This window comes from Astyanax mexicanus, chromosome 16 (genome assembly GCF_023375975.1).
Source record: "Astyanax mexicanus isolate ESR-SI-001 chromosome 16, AstMex3_surface, whole genome shotgun sequence".
In the NCBI taxonomy this organism is placed as follows: domain Eukaryota; kingdom Metazoa; phylum Chordata; class Actinopteri; order Characiformes; family Acestrorhamphidae; genus Astyanax; species Astyanax mexicanus.
In genome coordinates this window covers 39,249,973-39,268,136 of record NC_064423.1, presented here as the reverse complement: position 1 = coordinate 39,268,136, position 18,164 = coordinate 39,249,973, and the positions used below count along the sequence as shown (strand labels likewise).

At 37.7% G+C, this 18,164-nt stretch overlaps 1 protein-coding gene across 7 annotated transcripts in view; it reads right to left on the bottom strand.

The window, feature by feature from the left end:
* plekha7b (pleckstrin homology domain containing, family A member 7b) overlaps nucleotides 1-14,701 on the bottom strand; it is a 291,689-nt gene extending 276,988 nt beyond the window's left edge. For 3 of the 7 annotated variants that reach the window (XR_007424772.1, XR_007424775.1, XM_049465414.1), the window contains exons 1-3: nucleotides 14,408-14,700; nucleotides 14,242-14,318; nucleotides 11,264-11,321 (exon numbers count right to left, since the gene is read on the bottom strand). Coding sequence is in view for 2 of the 7 variants with exons in the window: in XM_049465414.1 (XP_049321371.1) it covers nucleotides 11,264-11,321; nucleotides 14,242-14,318; nucleotides 14,408-14,490 (218 nt within the window). In the remaining 5 variants the exon portion in view is untranslated. Of the gene's footprint in view, nucleotides 1-11,263; nucleotides 11,322-14,241; nucleotides 14,319-14,407 lie in introns of all 7 variants that reach the window. The other 4 variants (XR_007424774.1, XR_007424778.1, XR_007424776.1 and 1 more) reach the window with 4 other exon arrangements.
* Between the last annotated feature and the right edge of the window lie 3,463 nt (nucleotides 14,702-18,164).

The following is an 18,164-nucleotide window of genomic DNA, read 5'->3' as shown; positions in this document are numbered from 1 at the left end:
ATCATGCCATATATCTCCGTCGCCATGCGTTTATATGGCACATGGCTGTGTGTATACACACATACATACACACACACACAGGACAAAATTGGAACAACATGCAGCTAATGGGAAGAGTGAAGGTCTTGCACATTGCTGGGCATGAGGAGAATTTTAATGGGAAAAGCCCATCCAGTCCTGCTGGGCAGTGCCCTTTATTCCCTGCATTACGTGGGCAGGGAGAGGGAGGTAATTGGTGGCAGGGCTCCCGTGTTGGACCAGTGTCCGCATTGCTGATCGGCGGAGAGCTCTGTAATCACGCTGCCTTCCTACAGAGTCGCAGACATGAAAGATTTCCCAGCTCTCTGTTTTATTTGTTTGTTTAAAAGCAAACAAATGTGCTGCTCGAATCAAACCAGACTGAAATAATTAACTTGTGATAACTCAAAATAAGAGTACAGCACACAGATAAGAGTTTCAGACAATTTAGGAGCATCAAAATCATTCTGAAATCTGTTTAAAATCTTGTTAATTCATAAAAGTGCTGTTCAGGACTGTAAAAGGAAAATTATTAATTTATTAATAGTTATGAATAGTTATGTGCAAGTCCTTTCGCTGTCAGTCTGCCAGCTCTGGACTCTGAACTTGACAACAAAGACTCCAATTCCCAGCATGCTCTCTCACTGGACTTCCCTGACTGCATTTGACGCTATGACGTTCAGGCTCCCCTAGCTTCTGATTGCACACACCTGGTCTGTCCTGTATATATACCCCTCCGTTTTCTCAGTCCCTCGCTGGGTATTGATACTAATTTTCTAGCTCTTCTATTATACATTTCTTCTATTTGTTTCCTTTTGCTACCGACCTTTTTTGTGATTTTTGACTACTCTTTTGCCCTTTTATTGTTTGTATTCCATTGATGAACCTATTTTTGTATTTTAAACTACTCTTTTTGCCTAGCCCTTTACCTTTTTGGATTATCTGAGTATGACCCTTTTGCGTGCTCACTCTTCTATGCTGTTTATTATCGCTGGTATTTGGATACTGACCCTGCCTGTCCCAGACTACCCTTGTAATTAGTGTGATTGCAGTAATGCAATCACAGTATTGTTCTTCTTAAGTCTTATTCTTATTATTATTATTATTATTCCACCTGTTTTTTGTCCGGTTAACTAGTGCCGCAGTTTTCGAAATATCGACTTCGTTCAAAAGAGAAAACGTGCGTCCATATCGGGAATGGTGGGCTTGTATACAGCTTTCCGATCGGACTTACGTTTTTCGTAAAAACTTCGTAAGTACGTGTTTTTTTGCCCATTGAAAATGAATGGCCAGAACTTTGCACGCCCGTGGACGTCGCAATTTTTGAAATACGAAGATGAAACCAATTGAGGACCTGTAGAACTTATTGAGCTCTTTCCGAAAATATGCGTTACGAAAAGTTACGACGTACGGATTTCGTACGATTGTCGTACGAAGTGGCCCCATTGGAATGAATGGGGCCAATCGGAGGACGGCAGCTAGATCGAAGGACAGGTAGCTAGAACTCCAGTACTGTGAGTGTATGGAGCAGCTATGGGATAAAACATCATTAGGTCAAAAGTTTGGACACCCCGGCCCCCCAGTACTGTGTGTAATGGAGCCACGGGTCAAAAGTTTGGACACCCCGGCCCCCCAGTACTGTGTGTAATGGAGCCACGGGTCAAAAGTTTGGACACCCCCGAACGGCCAGAGCAACCTAGCGTGCATAGCTGATTGATGTATTTGCACGTTGCGTAGCAACGTGCAAACACCATTTAATCTAATTTATGCATATAAATCACCTAGCAACCACCTAAAAACACCATAGCAACCACCACAGATACCATAGCAACACCTTAGCAACCGCCTAGCAACACCCTAGCAACCACCTAGCAACCACCTAGCAACACCTTAGCAACCATCCCGGATACCATAGCAACACCTTAGCAACCGCCTAGCAACACCCTAGCAACCACCTAGCAACCACCTAGCAACACCTTAGCAACCACCCCGGATACCATAGCAACACCTTAGCAACCGCCTGGCAACACCTTAGCAACCACCTAGCAACCACCTAGCAACACCTTAGCAACCACCCCGGATACCATAGCAACACCTTAGCAACCGCCTAGCAACACCTTAGCAACCACCTAGCAACCACCTAGCAACACCTTAGCAACCACCCCGGATACCATAGCAACACCTTAGCAACCGCCTAGCAACACCTTAGCAACCACCTAGCAACCACCTAGCAACACCTTAGCAACCACCCCGGATACCATAGCAACACCTTAGCAACCGCCTAGGAACACCCTAGCAACCACCTAGCAACCACCTAGCAACACCTTAGCAACCACCCCGGATACCATAGCAACACCTTAGCAACCACCTAGCAACACCTTAGCAACCACCTAGCAACCACCTAGCAACACCTTAGCAACCACCCCAAATACCATAGCAACACCTTAGCAACCACCTAGCAACACCTTAGCAACCACCTAGCAACCACCTAGCAACACCTTAGCAACCACCCCAGATACCATAGCAACACCTTAGCAACCGCCTAGCAACACCCTAGCAACCACCTAGCAACACCTTAGCAACCACCCTGGATACCATAGCAACACCTTAGCAACCGCCTAGCAACACCTTAGCAACCACCTAGCAACACCTTAGCAACCACCCCAGATACCATAGCAACACCTTAGCAACCGCCTAGCAACACCTTAGCAACCACCTAGCAACACCTTAGCAACCACCCCGGATACCATAGCAACACCTTAGCAACCGCCTAGCAACACCTTAGCAACCACCTAGCAACCACCTAGCAACACCTTAGCAACCACCCCGGATACCATAGCAACACCTTAGCAACCGCCTAGCAACACCTTAGCAACCACCTAGCAACCACTTAGCAACACCTTAGCAACCACCCCGGATACCATAGCCACACCTTAGCAACCACTTAGCAACACCTTAGCAACACCACAGCAGATACCAGCCAGCACTGCAATCACACTCGCAGTTTCTGTAGGAACTGCAATCTAGTTCACCTTTGTTAGTAAACCTTTGTTAATAAATTGTTTGATTGGTATCTGCATGTGTCTGTCCTTGGTTTGGCCCATGTGACAGTTATGTAATTGTTGTTGAGGCATTTATGTTACCTGAGGATTTTAAACATAAAATATGTACAGTCAGGTTCCCAAAATAAAAAAACATTATTGAGCTTCTCACTGAATTTTGGTAAAATTGGTATCAACATTCAAAAATAGGTCTGGGCTTTAATGGGTTAAATTAAGTCAATCATTTTTTTAAATGAGGGAACTTTTTGGTCTTTCTTTTATACATTGGTACTTTGACACTTGAATTATTTTTACTGTTCTGATTGTATTTTTATAGTTTAATTCTCAGTTTGGAAAATTACACAATTTATATATTTGGGATGGGGAAATTTAAGATTCAGAGTTTATTCATGCAATAAAGAAAAATAAATCCAGTATAGAAGACAAACATGGATAAAGATGAATTGCTTTATAATCACATCACAAATTTCTGAATTGTAACAGAATCCAATCGTTAGGTGCATCGAGATTTCCAACCTTATTATTTAGAATTTAAAGCGAAAAAGTTGTACATTTTAAAGATTTAGGGATTTAGAAACATCCCTGCTAGGAATGAATGAATGAATCAATCAATCAATCAATCAATCAATAAACAATTATTAATTAATGAATTAATAAATATAAGTTTGAATGAATAAATGAATGAATGACTAAATGACTGAATGAATGACTAAATGAAGGAATGAATAGCTGAATGAATGAATTAATTAATGAATTAATAAAAAATACAATTAATTAAATGATAAATATATGTATGTATGAATGAATGAATGAATTAATTAATTAATTAATTAATGGATGAATTAACAAATTTATGAATGAATTAATTAATAGCTGGATAAACTAATAAATTAAAGAATGGATGAATAAATAAATAAATGAATGAATAAATAAATGAATGAATAAACAAATTAATTAATGAATTAATTAATACACTTATAGTGCCTTTTAACAAACCCAAAGGCGTTTCACACTCATGTTTATAACACAGTATTTACACTCAGCACTCATCCACAAACACACACCAGCATCAGCCAATCACGCACAACGTAATCTCAACCGGAAACCAAGTCAAAGGTGAAGCCACTAAACGTGGGTATAGGAGTCTGAAGGGTGTACCTTAATGACATGGTATGACCGTACCAAAAAAATACCGCCCTAATTAAGATATAAATTTGCAATTTATAAACCACAGTGGAAATAACTTCCCAAAGAAGTCACTTCCCAGCCGCTGATGCCTGAAAGAACCTGTTTACCCGCCTCTGTTTTAATGGGCTCCCCGGGTGCTGTTAATTACTCTAACTGACTCCTTTAGGTGCGGTTGATTAATGCTGATAATTAACCCATTATCAGGGCTGTTTCCGTCACTGAGTCAGTAAAACAGCTGCTGTGCCCCATAATAACTACCCACACACCGCCCAGCACTGTGATAACCCAGTATAATAACCCACAGCCTCAGCACGACAGCATTCAGACAGGCAGTATCTCTCCATCATATTTTAAAGATCTCATTCCATCGTTTTTTATTCATTTTAAAATGTCTAAGTGTGGTCTCTAGTATGAATGAACAGTACAGTTAAAAAGCTCCGCGGTTCAGTTAAAAAGCTCCACGGTACAGTTAAAAAGCTCCGCGGTACAGTTAAAAAGCTCCGCGGTACAGTTAAAAAGCTCCGCGGTTCAGTTAAAAAGCTCCGCGGTTCAGTTAAAAAGCTCCGCGGTTCAGTTAAAAAGCTCCGCGGTTCAGTTAAAAAGCTCCGCGGTACAGTTAAAAAGCTCCACGGTACAGTTAAAAAGCTCCGCGGTTCAGTTAAAAAGCTCCGCGGTTCAGTTAAAAAGCTCCGCGGTTCAGTTAAAAAGCTCCACAGTACAGTTAAAAAGCTCTGCGGTTCAGTTAAAAAGCTCCGCGGTACAGTTAAAAAGCTCCGCGGTACAGTTAAAAAGCTCCGCGGTTCAGTTAAAAAGCTCCGCGGTACAGTTAAAAAGCTCCGCGGTTCAGTTAAAAAGCTCCACAGTACAGTTAAAAAGCTCCGCGGTTCAGTTAAAAAGCTCCGCGGTACAGTTAAAAAGCTCCGCGGTTCAGTTAAAAAGCTCCACAGTACAGTTAAAAAGCTCCACGGTACAGTTAAAAAGCTCCACGGTACAGTTAAAAAGCTCCACAGTACAGTTAAAAAGCTCCGCGGTTCAGTTAAAAAGCTCCGCGGTTCAGTTAAAAAGCTCCGCGGTTCAGTTAAAAAGCTCCGCGGTTCAGTTAAAAAGCTCCGCGGTTCAGTTAAAAAGCTCCACGGTACAGTTAAAAAGCTCCGCGGTACAGTTAAAAAGCTCCACGGTACAGTTAAAAAGCTCCGCGGTTCAGTTAAAAAGCTCCGCGGTTCAGTTAAAAAGCTCCACAGTACAGTTAAAAAGCTCCACAGTACAGTTAAAAAGCTCCACGGTACAGTTAAAAAGCTCCGCGGTACAGTTAAAAAGCTCCACGGTTCAGTTAAAAAGCTCCACAGTACAGTTAAAAAGCTCCACGGTTCAGTTAAAAAGCTCCACAGTACAGTTAAAAAGCTCCACGGTTCAGTTAAAAAGCTCCACAGTACAGTTAAAAAGCTCCACAGTACAGTTAAAAAGCTCCGCGGTTCAGTTAAAAAGCTCCACAGTACAGTTAAAAAGCTCCACGGTTCAGTTAAAAAGCTCCACAGTACAGTTAAAAAGCTCCACAGTACAGTTAAAAAGCTCCACGGTACAGTTAAAAAGCTCCACAGTACAGTTAAAAAGCTCCACGGTACAGTTAAAAAGCTCCACGGTACAGTTAAAAAGCTCCACAGTACAGTTAAAAAGCTCCACGGTACAGTTAAAAAGCTGAACTCATTATCGTGTCTCGTCTCGTCTCATGATATTAGTGTCTCGTCACACCCCTAATTTCAGCTCTTGCTCATGAATATTAATACATGCAAACATATTGCTTATGATTGGCTAACAGGACTGAAACACCAGAAGGCAGCAAGAGGGACAAAAGCAATTTTTACACTAATAACAGTCTTCGCAATGTCATATGTTACTTTACAACATGTGTAATAATGCCCTGCTAAGTACAGTTCAGCCACTGACCTAGTCTTAGAGTCTCTGTAAAACACATAATCCACCGGAGATCCTATTTAAACCAATCTAAACACACGGCGATAGGTAGTCCAGGTCCAGAAAGTAAAAGTAAGTATCACATTTATCTTTAAGAACAGATCTGCACACTCTTGCTGAGATTTTAATCTCAGTGTCTTCATGAGGGAGAGTCACCTGGAACAGTTTTCTCAGCATCTTGAAGGAAGGAGTTTCTGGAGGTGCTGAACAACAGTTGCTGCTTTTCTTTCCTTTTAACGCTGTGAAGCTCCAGCTTATCCCAATTAAATCACCTCAAATCTCTATCTCAGTTCATCAGGTTTAGATCAGGGGATTAATGTGGAGGATAAAAAAACACTTTTTTACTGTTTACTACATAATTCCATGTGTGTCCTTTAATTGCTTTCATGTCTTCAATATCAATCTAGAATGTAGAAAATAAATTAAATAAAGAAAAAAAGAGACATTGAATAAAAAGGTGTGTCCAAACTTTTGACTGGCTCTGTATAATATATGTCAACTGAAACAAAAAAAAAAGAGCTGGATTCAGCATGTTGGGTTATTTATATAACCTCCTAATGCTGGCTAAGTTAAACTCAGCAGGTTTTCTGTTAAAGAGTAACACAACACTGGGCTGGAAATGACCATAATTGGGTTATATTTAACCCCGAGGTTTTCTGACTGTAGTGACAGAGCATAAAGATGACACGCTGTCACTTTTACCTCCTACAGTGTCAACCGTCACGCAAAAATATGAAAAGAATTTGCCTTTAAGAGCCGGCAGTCACAGGAACTACCAGACCAGGATTAGTTATTAATTGCACTGCAGATTAGGGCTCTGTATTGGCAAGAAATGGCGATATGATACAAATCACAATACAGGGGTTGTGATTCGATATATAATTATGATGCAATGAATATATTGCAAAAGTTTAAATCACATTTTAGAAGAATAAAAAAAAACTGCTGTAGTATAAATGTTATTTTTATTTAATAAAGTATGAGACAAAGGGATGGTCAGCGAAGCACGGCCAATACCAGTAAACAGCAGCAACAAGGAGATAACATACCAGGGTTGATAAACAGTCCAGAGGTCAAAACACAGCAAAATAATATAAGAGGGCAGGCCAAAAATCAAGGTCGGTAATAAAAAGCAAGGTCAAAACGAGAGAGAAACACAGGCAATGGAAAAACCCGTTGTGCTAAGAGTAATTAAGCCCCTTTTATATAGGGCTAAACCATGTGGCTAATACTCAGGTGACCTGCTTCCTGGAAGTGTCATGTGCTGTGTCATGTGATCGGTATTGGGTGTGATGTCAGTATGTGATGCATCCTGGGCAATGTAGTCCTGAGGCTGCAGATTGCAGGCAGAGCTATGGGTGGGAGAGAGAGGAGCGCTATCTGTGCCAGACGTAACAATAAAATACTATAATAACTATAAAATGAATCCTGAGAAAAGTTATACTGTTACACTATAGTTACATCTAGAGGGTGGGGTTCAAACACAACACTGAATTATTTCTAAAAATAATGCTACACATCTTGACACAATATGACAGGGCTGGCCTATATTGTGAAAATAAATAATAAAGATAAAAAAAAAATATATATATATATATATATATTTTTTTTTTTTAATATATGAGCAACCAATACCAAAAATGTTTAGTTTTCATGTGGACAGAAGGCCAAAACACAGACAAATTCTTTGTTTTTTAAGTTTCTGGATACATGTGGATAACTTTTACTGCTGCTTATTTGGAGAAGATGAAAACAACAACAAATTCCTGTAATATTTCTTATCCTTTGTGCTCCATCATTAGGTATTAACTCTAGACTGACCTTCTTAGACCTTGTTAGAGAACTGGGTGCAGAGTCCTGGTCAGAGTGCTGGCCCTGCTTCAGTGCACTTAAAAGCTCATAGTTGAAATACCTGAAATGCCACAGTTTCAGCCCAGTGTGCACCTTAAGAGCTGCTGTACTTTCTCTTTAACCCTCTACTGTTTTAGTGGCAGTTAGTTTACATTTACCTGACTGGTCCCATTAAAATCTCTATTGACACTATATACTATATACTTAAATATGCTATGCCATGCTAATGACAGGCCAAAAGTCATGGGACAGTATGCAAAGTATGTAAATTAATTATTAAGTGTTTCCTCAGGGGATGGCTTGAGAATGCTCACACCTGTATAAATCATAAGATGTTTCCCACGCAAACAATACAATACAAACCCCTCTAGCAGAAATCCAAATTTCCCATTCACATTCAATGCACCAGGCCTCACACACACATGGCAAAAGTCATGGGACGTATATACTAGTACTAGTATACTAATATTTTTTTCCAAAATCAACAATAATGCAAAATATCCCTTAATTATTCGATTGCACTAACAGCCTCTACCTTTCTGGGAAGCCTCTACATAATATGTTAAGGGTGGGCGATATTTTCATGATATTTTAGGGAGTTTTTCACGATAATGATGTCCTTGACGATTTGACAAAACACTATTTTTTTATGATTTTGAGAATATACTACTATAACAAAAAATACAAAAGTTTTGTTTTATATAAATATTAGGGCTGCAATGACAAGTCAAAATAATCATCAATGTCACCTATAAGAATTTCACTCAAACCTGTACCTACTATACATCAGCTCATTATACATTTAAACACATTCTCAGCATTTAAATCCCACATGTATTACTTTTGTTATCTGTAGTGGTAAGAGTGAAAGCAGAGTTGCCAGGTCCAGCAAAAAAAACTGCCCAAAGTCTGTCAGAAACACAACAAAGTACATTTTCATTTTAAACGGTTTGCAATGAAAGCTTTTTGGCGACCACAATAAATATAAATGTAACCCAATAAAAAAACGCACCCCTGAACTAACAAACAATCCAAGTTTGGCAGGAAAACCACAAACCTGGCAACTTGGGTTAAAGAGGCAATTCAAAGGCACAATAAAAGATAAATATTCATACTAAAAGAATTAAACACTAAAATCATAAAATCTCTATTAACCCTACATAATTAAACCTATCTCTCTTTACTTAAACATGCTAAACAATGACAGGTCAAAAGTCATGGGACAGTATGTAAAATATGTACATTGGTCATTAAGTGTTTCCTCAGGGGACGGCTTGAGAATGCTCACACCTATATAAATCACAAGGTGTTAGAGTTTCCCACGCAAACAACACAATACAAGCTACACTAGCAGAAATCCAGATTTCCCATTCACATTTAATGCAGCAGGCCCCAAAACACACATCCTGCAGGTCAGGGCACTGTTCTTTAGCTCTCTTAGGAAATGGCAAAAGTCATGGGACATGGGACTAGTATTTGTCCAAACAATGTGTACACAAGCATTTATCTAACATTTCATCCAAAATCAACAATAATGCAAAATATCCCTTCGGTTTTCTATTGCACAGTCTCTACCTTTCGGGGAAGCCTCTACATAATTTGTTAGGGGTGGGCGATATTTTTCATGATATTTCAGGGTATTTTCGCGATAATGATATTCTTGACGATTTGACAAAAGTATATACTACTACAACAAAATAAATACAAACGTTTTGTTTTATATAAATATTAGGGCTGCAATGACAAGGCAACATAGTCGTCGGTGTCGCCTATAAGAATTTAACTCAAATGTAAACACACCAGATAAGGGACAAGACAACACCTGTACTCACTGTACATCAGCTCATTATACATTTAAACATATTCTCAGCACTTAAATCCAAAATTTTTGTGCAATCTGTAGTAATACGAGTGAAAGCAAGGTTGCCAGGTCAAGCAAAAAATCCTGCTCAATGTCTGCCGGGGGCCTGCATGTCAGAGGCACAACACGGTATATTTTCATATTTTCATCAAACGGTTTGCAATGAAAGCTTCTAGGCAGCCGAGATAAATATAAAGGTAACTAAAAAAAACACCACTGAACTTTTATCTGCAGCTTTTAAACAAGCTCAGTTTGGCAGGAAAACCACAAACCTGGCAACTTGGGTAAAAGAGGCAATTTAAGAGCACAATAAAAGGGAAATATTCATACTAAAAGAAGTAAACACTAATAAACTAACAAACAATATATAAATAATAAATAGACTTAATGGCAATTTCTAAAAATACAGCTCTGGAAAAAAAATAAGAGACCACTTTTAATGATAAGTTTCTTTGATTTTACCAAATTGGAAGTGGCATAAAGTTATCCAAAAGCCAGTAAGACTGGTGGAGGAGAACATGATGCCAAGATCCATGAAAACTGTGATTAAAAGCCAGGGTTATTCCACCAAATATTGATTTCTGAACTCTTTAAACTTTATGAATATGAACTTGTTTTTTCTTTTAATTATTTGAGGTCTGAAAGCTCTGCATCTTTTTTGTTATTTCAGCCATTTCTCATTTTCTGCAAATAAATGCTCTAAACGACAAACTTTCTTTTTATTTTGAATTTGGGAGAAATGTTGTCTGTAGTTTATAGAATAAAACAACAATGTTCATTTAACTCAAACATAAACCTATACATAGCAAAATCAAAGAAACTGACTCAAAAACTGAAGTGGTCTCTTTATTATTTTCCAGAGCTGTATATATACATTATGTTGATGTGTGTTGATGCATTCTAGAGTTACTAAGCTGAGAAACAACAAGGTGCAATTTTTATACTGTTTTTAATGACGAAGTACTGAGATTTTCTAGTATCAGTATAGCGTGTAACATTAATACAGTATATTATTAGAAACCAGATACCAGGGCCAGAGCAGCATCTAAGCTATGATGATAGCATACAGCATCTTTTATAGGTTCCAATAATATTCCCACACACCTCTGGCTGCTATTCCATATCACCTCGGCCCCAATTTAGGCTGTGGAACTGGGACTAGACTGTACAACAGCAAGTATCCAGCATATGGTCATCAATAAAGGCTAACCTGCAGCAGCATTGCATTATCTCAAGCAATGGCCAAGGAGGGGGTGATGCTTTTATACTTGTTTACAGCAGGAGAAAAGAAATGGACCAGTCAGTGACTTACTTTATGAAGATGCTGGCACCTTCATCTGTGAAACCCTCCTCCCATCCTCGGGGTAGATCTGAAGAAAGAGAGGCACATTATGTCACAATAACCACATTTTTTTACAATATGTTGTCTTATATATACATTTTTGACACTGATATAGGCCTGTCACAATAACTGTTTCTTACAAACAATATGTTGTGCCAGAATTTATTGCAATAAACGATATTTGTTGGCATTTTAAGACCATCAAATTGCATTAATATGATAATAACATAATATTATAAGAAAGGAGTTACACCCTTTTAAAGACAATACATTTTCCATGATAACGCACCTAATTTCAAAACCTGAAAAGTTCCCAGCTTGAACCAAAGTAGGTTATATATATATATATATATACACACACACATTATATATACACATTGTGAAGTGGGAACAGTGGTTTCGCCCCATACCACGACATGCAGCCCCAGTCTGTCCCAGCTGGCCCACATTGGACCGGCAAAAAAGACCCTACCTCAGCCTTTACTCGAGAGATACGCTGATGGTGAGTGTAAGGCTGAGGCAACACAAACCTAAGAGACACTAAAGTTTGTTTTGGGTGTTTATAAAGGGGAATTTTTCCTAATAAAGGTACGTTTTGAGTTCATTCACTTCCTGTGTCTGTGTCTCTCTGTGCTTTTGCACTACCGGGTCACAGAGGCAACGCCCACAGTCACAATATATGTAAGTGCGATATGAATGATATCACGATTATTATTAAAATGATTGAGGTCATGTCCATTTATTAAACGATAAGTCGAAATTGTCATTATTGTGAGAGGCCTACACTGATATAATGATAATAAAATAGCATTATAATGAAATAACTCCCTGTAAAATAGGTCTTTCCTGATAATTACATAAATTAATCGATTTATCATAAAATATATAGACAATGACCTTGATACATTTTGCTGACCTCAATATAGCTCATTGCTTTTTGGTTGAAATTGTAATAAAGTCATATTATATCTTATACTGACATTTCTAGGTATAATAAGGCATCATGAATATTTTATTGATTTATTGCTTATACAACATTTGAACCTCATGACCTTAATAATTTTTTTGCTGACCTTAATATCAGCCATTATTTTACTTGGCAGGGAGATCACATTAATATCAATAAGCCAATAAATCTGCATAAAAACAGCATTTATAATTTATTTCATGCTGTATGTATTAGAATATCTGTAAAATATCTTTTCCAATTTCACTGTCAGATTTTTCGGTACCACTTTAAAATTTGACTACCTTTATAAAGGGTTTATAAATGGTTTACAATTAGTTTATTAATGGTTACTAATTAGGTTGTAAAAGCCTTAAAATCATTAGTAATCAGTTATAACACATACATAGAAAGGGCAACAATATAGATGGCTCTGGGTTCACTATTTGGCAAACAACAGGTCATTGTTGCCCTTTCTACGTATGTGTTATAACTGATTATTCATGATTTTTAAGGCATTTACAACCTAATTAGTAACCATTAATAAACTAATTGTAAACCATTTATAAACCCTTAATAAAGGTTGTCTTATTTTAAAGTTAATTGCTCTTTTAAAGGGTGTAATTGCATTATTATACTATGTATTATCACTATATGAATAACATCAAATGGCCTTAAAATGACAACAATTTTGTTAATCACAATTATTTTACAATATATCGTTCAAAATAACAAATAATTCATTTTTGTGTGGACAATATATTGTCTCAGAAATAGCTAAACAATATTCCTGGAGGAGGATGCTGGACTCCCACTCTCTGAACAGAGTGACCCCTGTTAACCAAATCCCTCACTGTAAAACTTAAGTAAAACTTTGTACCAAAATCAAATGTAATATACACTGTGTCTAGTGCTGGTTTAATAGTGGGTGCATAAGATACATTATTGTCTGTAAAACCATCAGATGATCCACTAGCATGAGAAACAAAAGAGAAAACTGGTTGACCAACATGACCAGCATGCCCAAAATCAAATGAAACATAAACTGTCCTCTTAATCTATCTAGATTTCCAACACCTCCAACAAAGTTTTGGTCTGGAATGAGTCTGAAGGTGTCCATTATGGAGGAAGAGGATGCTGGACTCCCGCTCTCTGAACACAGTGACCCCTGTTAACATGAACCACTAACTATTAAAGTCTTAAACTATGTAACTTCCCACCATAAAACTGCAGTAAAACTTCACACCAAAATCAAATGCAACATTTAAACTGTGCTAGTCTAGTGCTGGTTTACCAGTATAGGGTATGTTTATACCTCAATAACCAGCTTTTTAAATCTCTGTGACTACCAAAGACCAGCTTAGATCATTGAAAACCAACTACCTGCAGAAGCTCGACTTGAGGATAGTTTTAGATCTCTTTATCTAGCAAGACTTTTAACACCTCCAACAAAGTTTTGGGCTGGAATGAGTCCGAAGGTGTCCATTATGGAGGAGGAGGATGCAGGACTCCCGCTCTCTGAACACAGTGACTCTTGTTAACCTAATCCCCCACTGTAAAACACTTTGTAAAACACTTTGTACCAATGTAATATACACTGTGCTAGTCCAGTGCTGGTTTAATAGTGGGTGCATAAGCTACATTATTGTCTGCAGGACCAGCAAGACCAAGACCAAGTCTACTAGCATGAGAAACAAGAGACAACACTGGTTGACCAACATGACCAGCATGCCCAAAATCAAATAAAACATAAAATGTGTTGGTCCAAGACCAGCTTAGACAATTTAAAACTAGCTATACTGCCCAGCCCTCCTTATCTAGAAAGACTTTCAACACCTCCAACAAAGTTTTGGGCTGGAATGAGTCTGAAGGTGTCCATTATGGAGGAGGAGGATGCTGGACTCCCGCTCTCTGAACACAGTGACCCCTGTTAACCTGAACCACCAAACTATGAAACTTCCCACCGTAAAACCGCAGTAAATCCACGGATAAAACCTCCTACCTGAGCGGATCATGTGTCCGGAGTTCACCGGTTCTCCGGTGCGGGGATGGAGCCAGGTAGTGCTGCGAGTTTTATCGCTGGAAGAGAAAACAGAGGGAAACACCTGTTAACTAAAGCCGGATAAACCGCGCTGAGCGGGAATATAAACACTGCTGCTGCCGCTCACTTAATAAAGAAGACCCTGCCATCTCTGCACACTCCGTACGACCAGTGCTCCGGTAGCGTATCCCGGCCGAGCGGAGCCGCCATGATCCCGGTTCAGGCTCGCCTAGCCCGGCTGCCTCATTCTCCTACTGCCGCGTTGCTGCTGCGGAGCTTCTGGAGGATCCGGCGGAGCTGCACCGCTTAAAGGGGCAGAGCGAAGCCGCTGGAGGAGTGCGGGACAGCTCCAGCCCCCAGCCCGTCTGAGCCGACGGAAAATAGGGGGCAGCGGGGGTCCTGTGTGCGGGAGGGAGGAGGGAGAGAGGGAGGAGGTCAGGCGGACACGGTGCGGGACACACTGCGGTAAGAGCTGCGGTACCGCCGGCTGCTGTAGGACACTCCGCAAAACCAGCACGTGCGGTTTGATACATAGTTACAAACAGCTGATTAACAATAACACAACCTGAAATACAGACAGGGCTCTACTAGTTGACTACATTACTCTCATATTTTACAGATTTTATATTAAAAATAATAATAATAATAATAAAATATATATTTTTCTTTGGTCATTGCTGTGTTTATTATTTTTTTATATAAAAAAATACATGTAAATATAAAATTATTAAATTAATATAACAATAATAATGCATTAATTTATTAATTGTAATGGGATAGTTTTGAGCATTCTTACAGAAAAATAAACCTCAAATAGCTAACTTAAACTCTCCCATTTGACCTTATATCCCAGTCACCCCTGAATTCTGCATCTAATCTAATCTAATCTAATATATAAAGTTATATTATATATAACTTAGAAAGAGAGAGAGAGTGATTGATTCAAAATATACAAAACAGCAAATAAAAAACAGAATTATCAGAATTATTATATAACATATAATATGTCAACAAGGTTCTCTTAAAAAACACATTTGCCCTGGTTAGCATGTATGGAAAAATGCATTTGCTAAGACAAAAATGACAATGCTAACTTAGGAATATAGCCTACTAACAATGTTAAACTGAGACAATGCTAACAATGCTAACATAACAAACATATGTTTCTATGGTGTTTGAAGAAGCAAAATACCACATGATGTATTGCTAACCTACGACAATGCTAACAATGTTAAACTAGGACAGAGCTAACAATGCTAACAACAAAAACAGTGCTAACCTGGGATATGAATAGGGGGTCATATTTTGGTTAGAATTATTAAGTGATTGCTAGTTGTTTAGTTAAGGCTAACTGACTGTTTTTGTAAATGTTTTGAATAGATAGTGTACTATATAGTGTACATAGAAGCTACGCTATGTTTCGGCAAGACATGGTTAAATAATTAGAGAAAATATGATATATAGCATGTATGGTTAGCATGTATGAAAAAAAAAATGAAAAAGGCTTTCCTAAAACAAAACTGACAATGCTAACCTAAGAATATAGCCTACTAACAAAGTTAAACTGAGACAATGCTAACATAACAAACCTAGGACAATGATAAACATACTAACAATATTACACTGTGACAGTGCTAACAATGCTACCAACACAAACCTAGGACAATGCTAGCCTAGGCAATACTAACCTAGGACAATAGCCTGCAAATTACATTACACTGGGAAAATGCTAACAATGCTAGCCTAATAAGCCTAGGACAATGCTAACCAAAGACAATGCTAAACTAGGACAATTGTCTACTAATAATAGTATACAGGGACAATGCTTACATAACAAACTTAGGACAGTGCCCAACAATGGAAACCTAGGACAATACTAATGATATTATACTCTGACAGTGCTAACACTGCTAAGAACACAAACCTAGGACAATGCTAACCTAGGGCCATGGTAATCTAGGACAATAGCCTACTAACAATATTAAACTGGGGCTAACAATGCTAACAAAACAAACCTATGACAATATAAACAATATTATACTGTGACAGTGCTAACAATGCTAACAAACCATTCCTAGGACAGTACTAACTAACAGTATTAAACTAGGGGAATGCTAACATAGCAAACCTAGGACAATGCGAACGATATTTAACTTGGACATTGCTAACAATGCTTAGTTAGGACATAAATAGTGTGGCATATTTTTGGTTAAAATCAACATAAAACACCAGTAAAGTCGCCAAACTTCTGTGTTAGGTGAGCATGTATTGAAAAATGTTTATATGGTGTTTAAAGGACCAAAATATGGCATGATGCATTTTGCTAACCTAGAGCAATGCTGACAATAATAAACTAGTACAGGGCTAACAATGCTAACAACAAAAACAGTGCTAGCCTGGGATATGAATAGGGGGTCATGTTTTGGTTATAATTATTAAGTGATTGTTAGTTGTTTAGTTAAAGCTAACTGACTGTTTTTGTAAATGTTTTGAATAGATAGTGTAAACCTATCTGACTGGAATGCAGCAAACCCGAGTGTGACATTATTCCCAGCTCCAACATCAAACTTCAGGGCTAAAAGTAACAAAGCAAAACTACTGCGGTTTCTGTCAAATATAGCATTTACAGGTTAGCTACTTTGTACAATAGATAAGCTACTCTAATGTTCCAGCAAGACAAAGCACTATCATTAGTGAAAATATGATACATTTTATTGTTAAATATAAAAAATGATTATTGTATGAGTTTAGCTGAAAGCCTTTTTAACATTAATAGCACAGAAACGCTTATATTGTGTTTTGTTTGGTCTTTCAGTAACTATTTACATACAATTAGCCTTATATGCTAACAGAATGTTTAGGACAAATTTCTCTAAATTCTGAATTTTATTTTTTTTTTTTTACACTAAAAATATTTTAAATACTGTTATATTTACTGATATTTCTTCGAGAACTGTTTCTAAATGCTCTGTGAGTAATTTAGTCAGCCTGTATATTATTATATCTGTAGATATTATATCTAGCTATGTTACCATCTTTGTGTCCCGCTCTCAAACACAAGCTCAAAACTGACTAGTTTAACTAAAAATACAATTAAATAAGTACATTAAAAACAATTTGCCTTGTTTTTGCCACAAATATAATATAAAATATCAATTTCATACAGAAAAAACATATTCTGCATGTATGACAAAAAAAAAATCAAATTAACATTTTAATAAAAAATGTGTTTCAAACAATGTATAGTACATTACCTACAAGGATATCATTTGTTTCATGTATTTTTTGACAATTGGGGTTGAACTGATGTATGCTGAATATACAGTTTGCAAAATATTGTACAGTATGCAAAAAGTATTTTTATAGTAAAAAAAAAATATTTTTAGGTTTGCATAAAATCAAATTTATTTGTATAGTCCATAATAAATATATGAAAAAAATCAATAAAACATTAGTACAAATGTAAACAAAAATATGTATTAAATAAAACCCCTGTGTATAGAATTATTTTAAAATTATTAAACTCCACAGATGTTTAGATGTTATTTAGAAAATCCAAAAAGTATTTTTTAACCCTGGGTACCAAAATAAACCAAATCCCTTTCCTTTATTTAGCAGTTCCGCTTTACAACATTCCCAGCCTATTATCTTATCCCTTTCCTCTTTTATCTATCCACTTTTCTTTCTATCTATAGTCACCACTTAGACTTAGAGAGACGAGTCACCTGAAGATGGATAATCACAAGCCATCAAACCAAACTGAACTGCTTGAATTGCACCAGGAGTGGCCTAAAGTTATCCAAAAGCAGTATGTAAGACTGGTGGAGGAGAACATGATGCCAAGATTCATGAAAACTGTGATTAAAATCCAGGGTTATTCCACC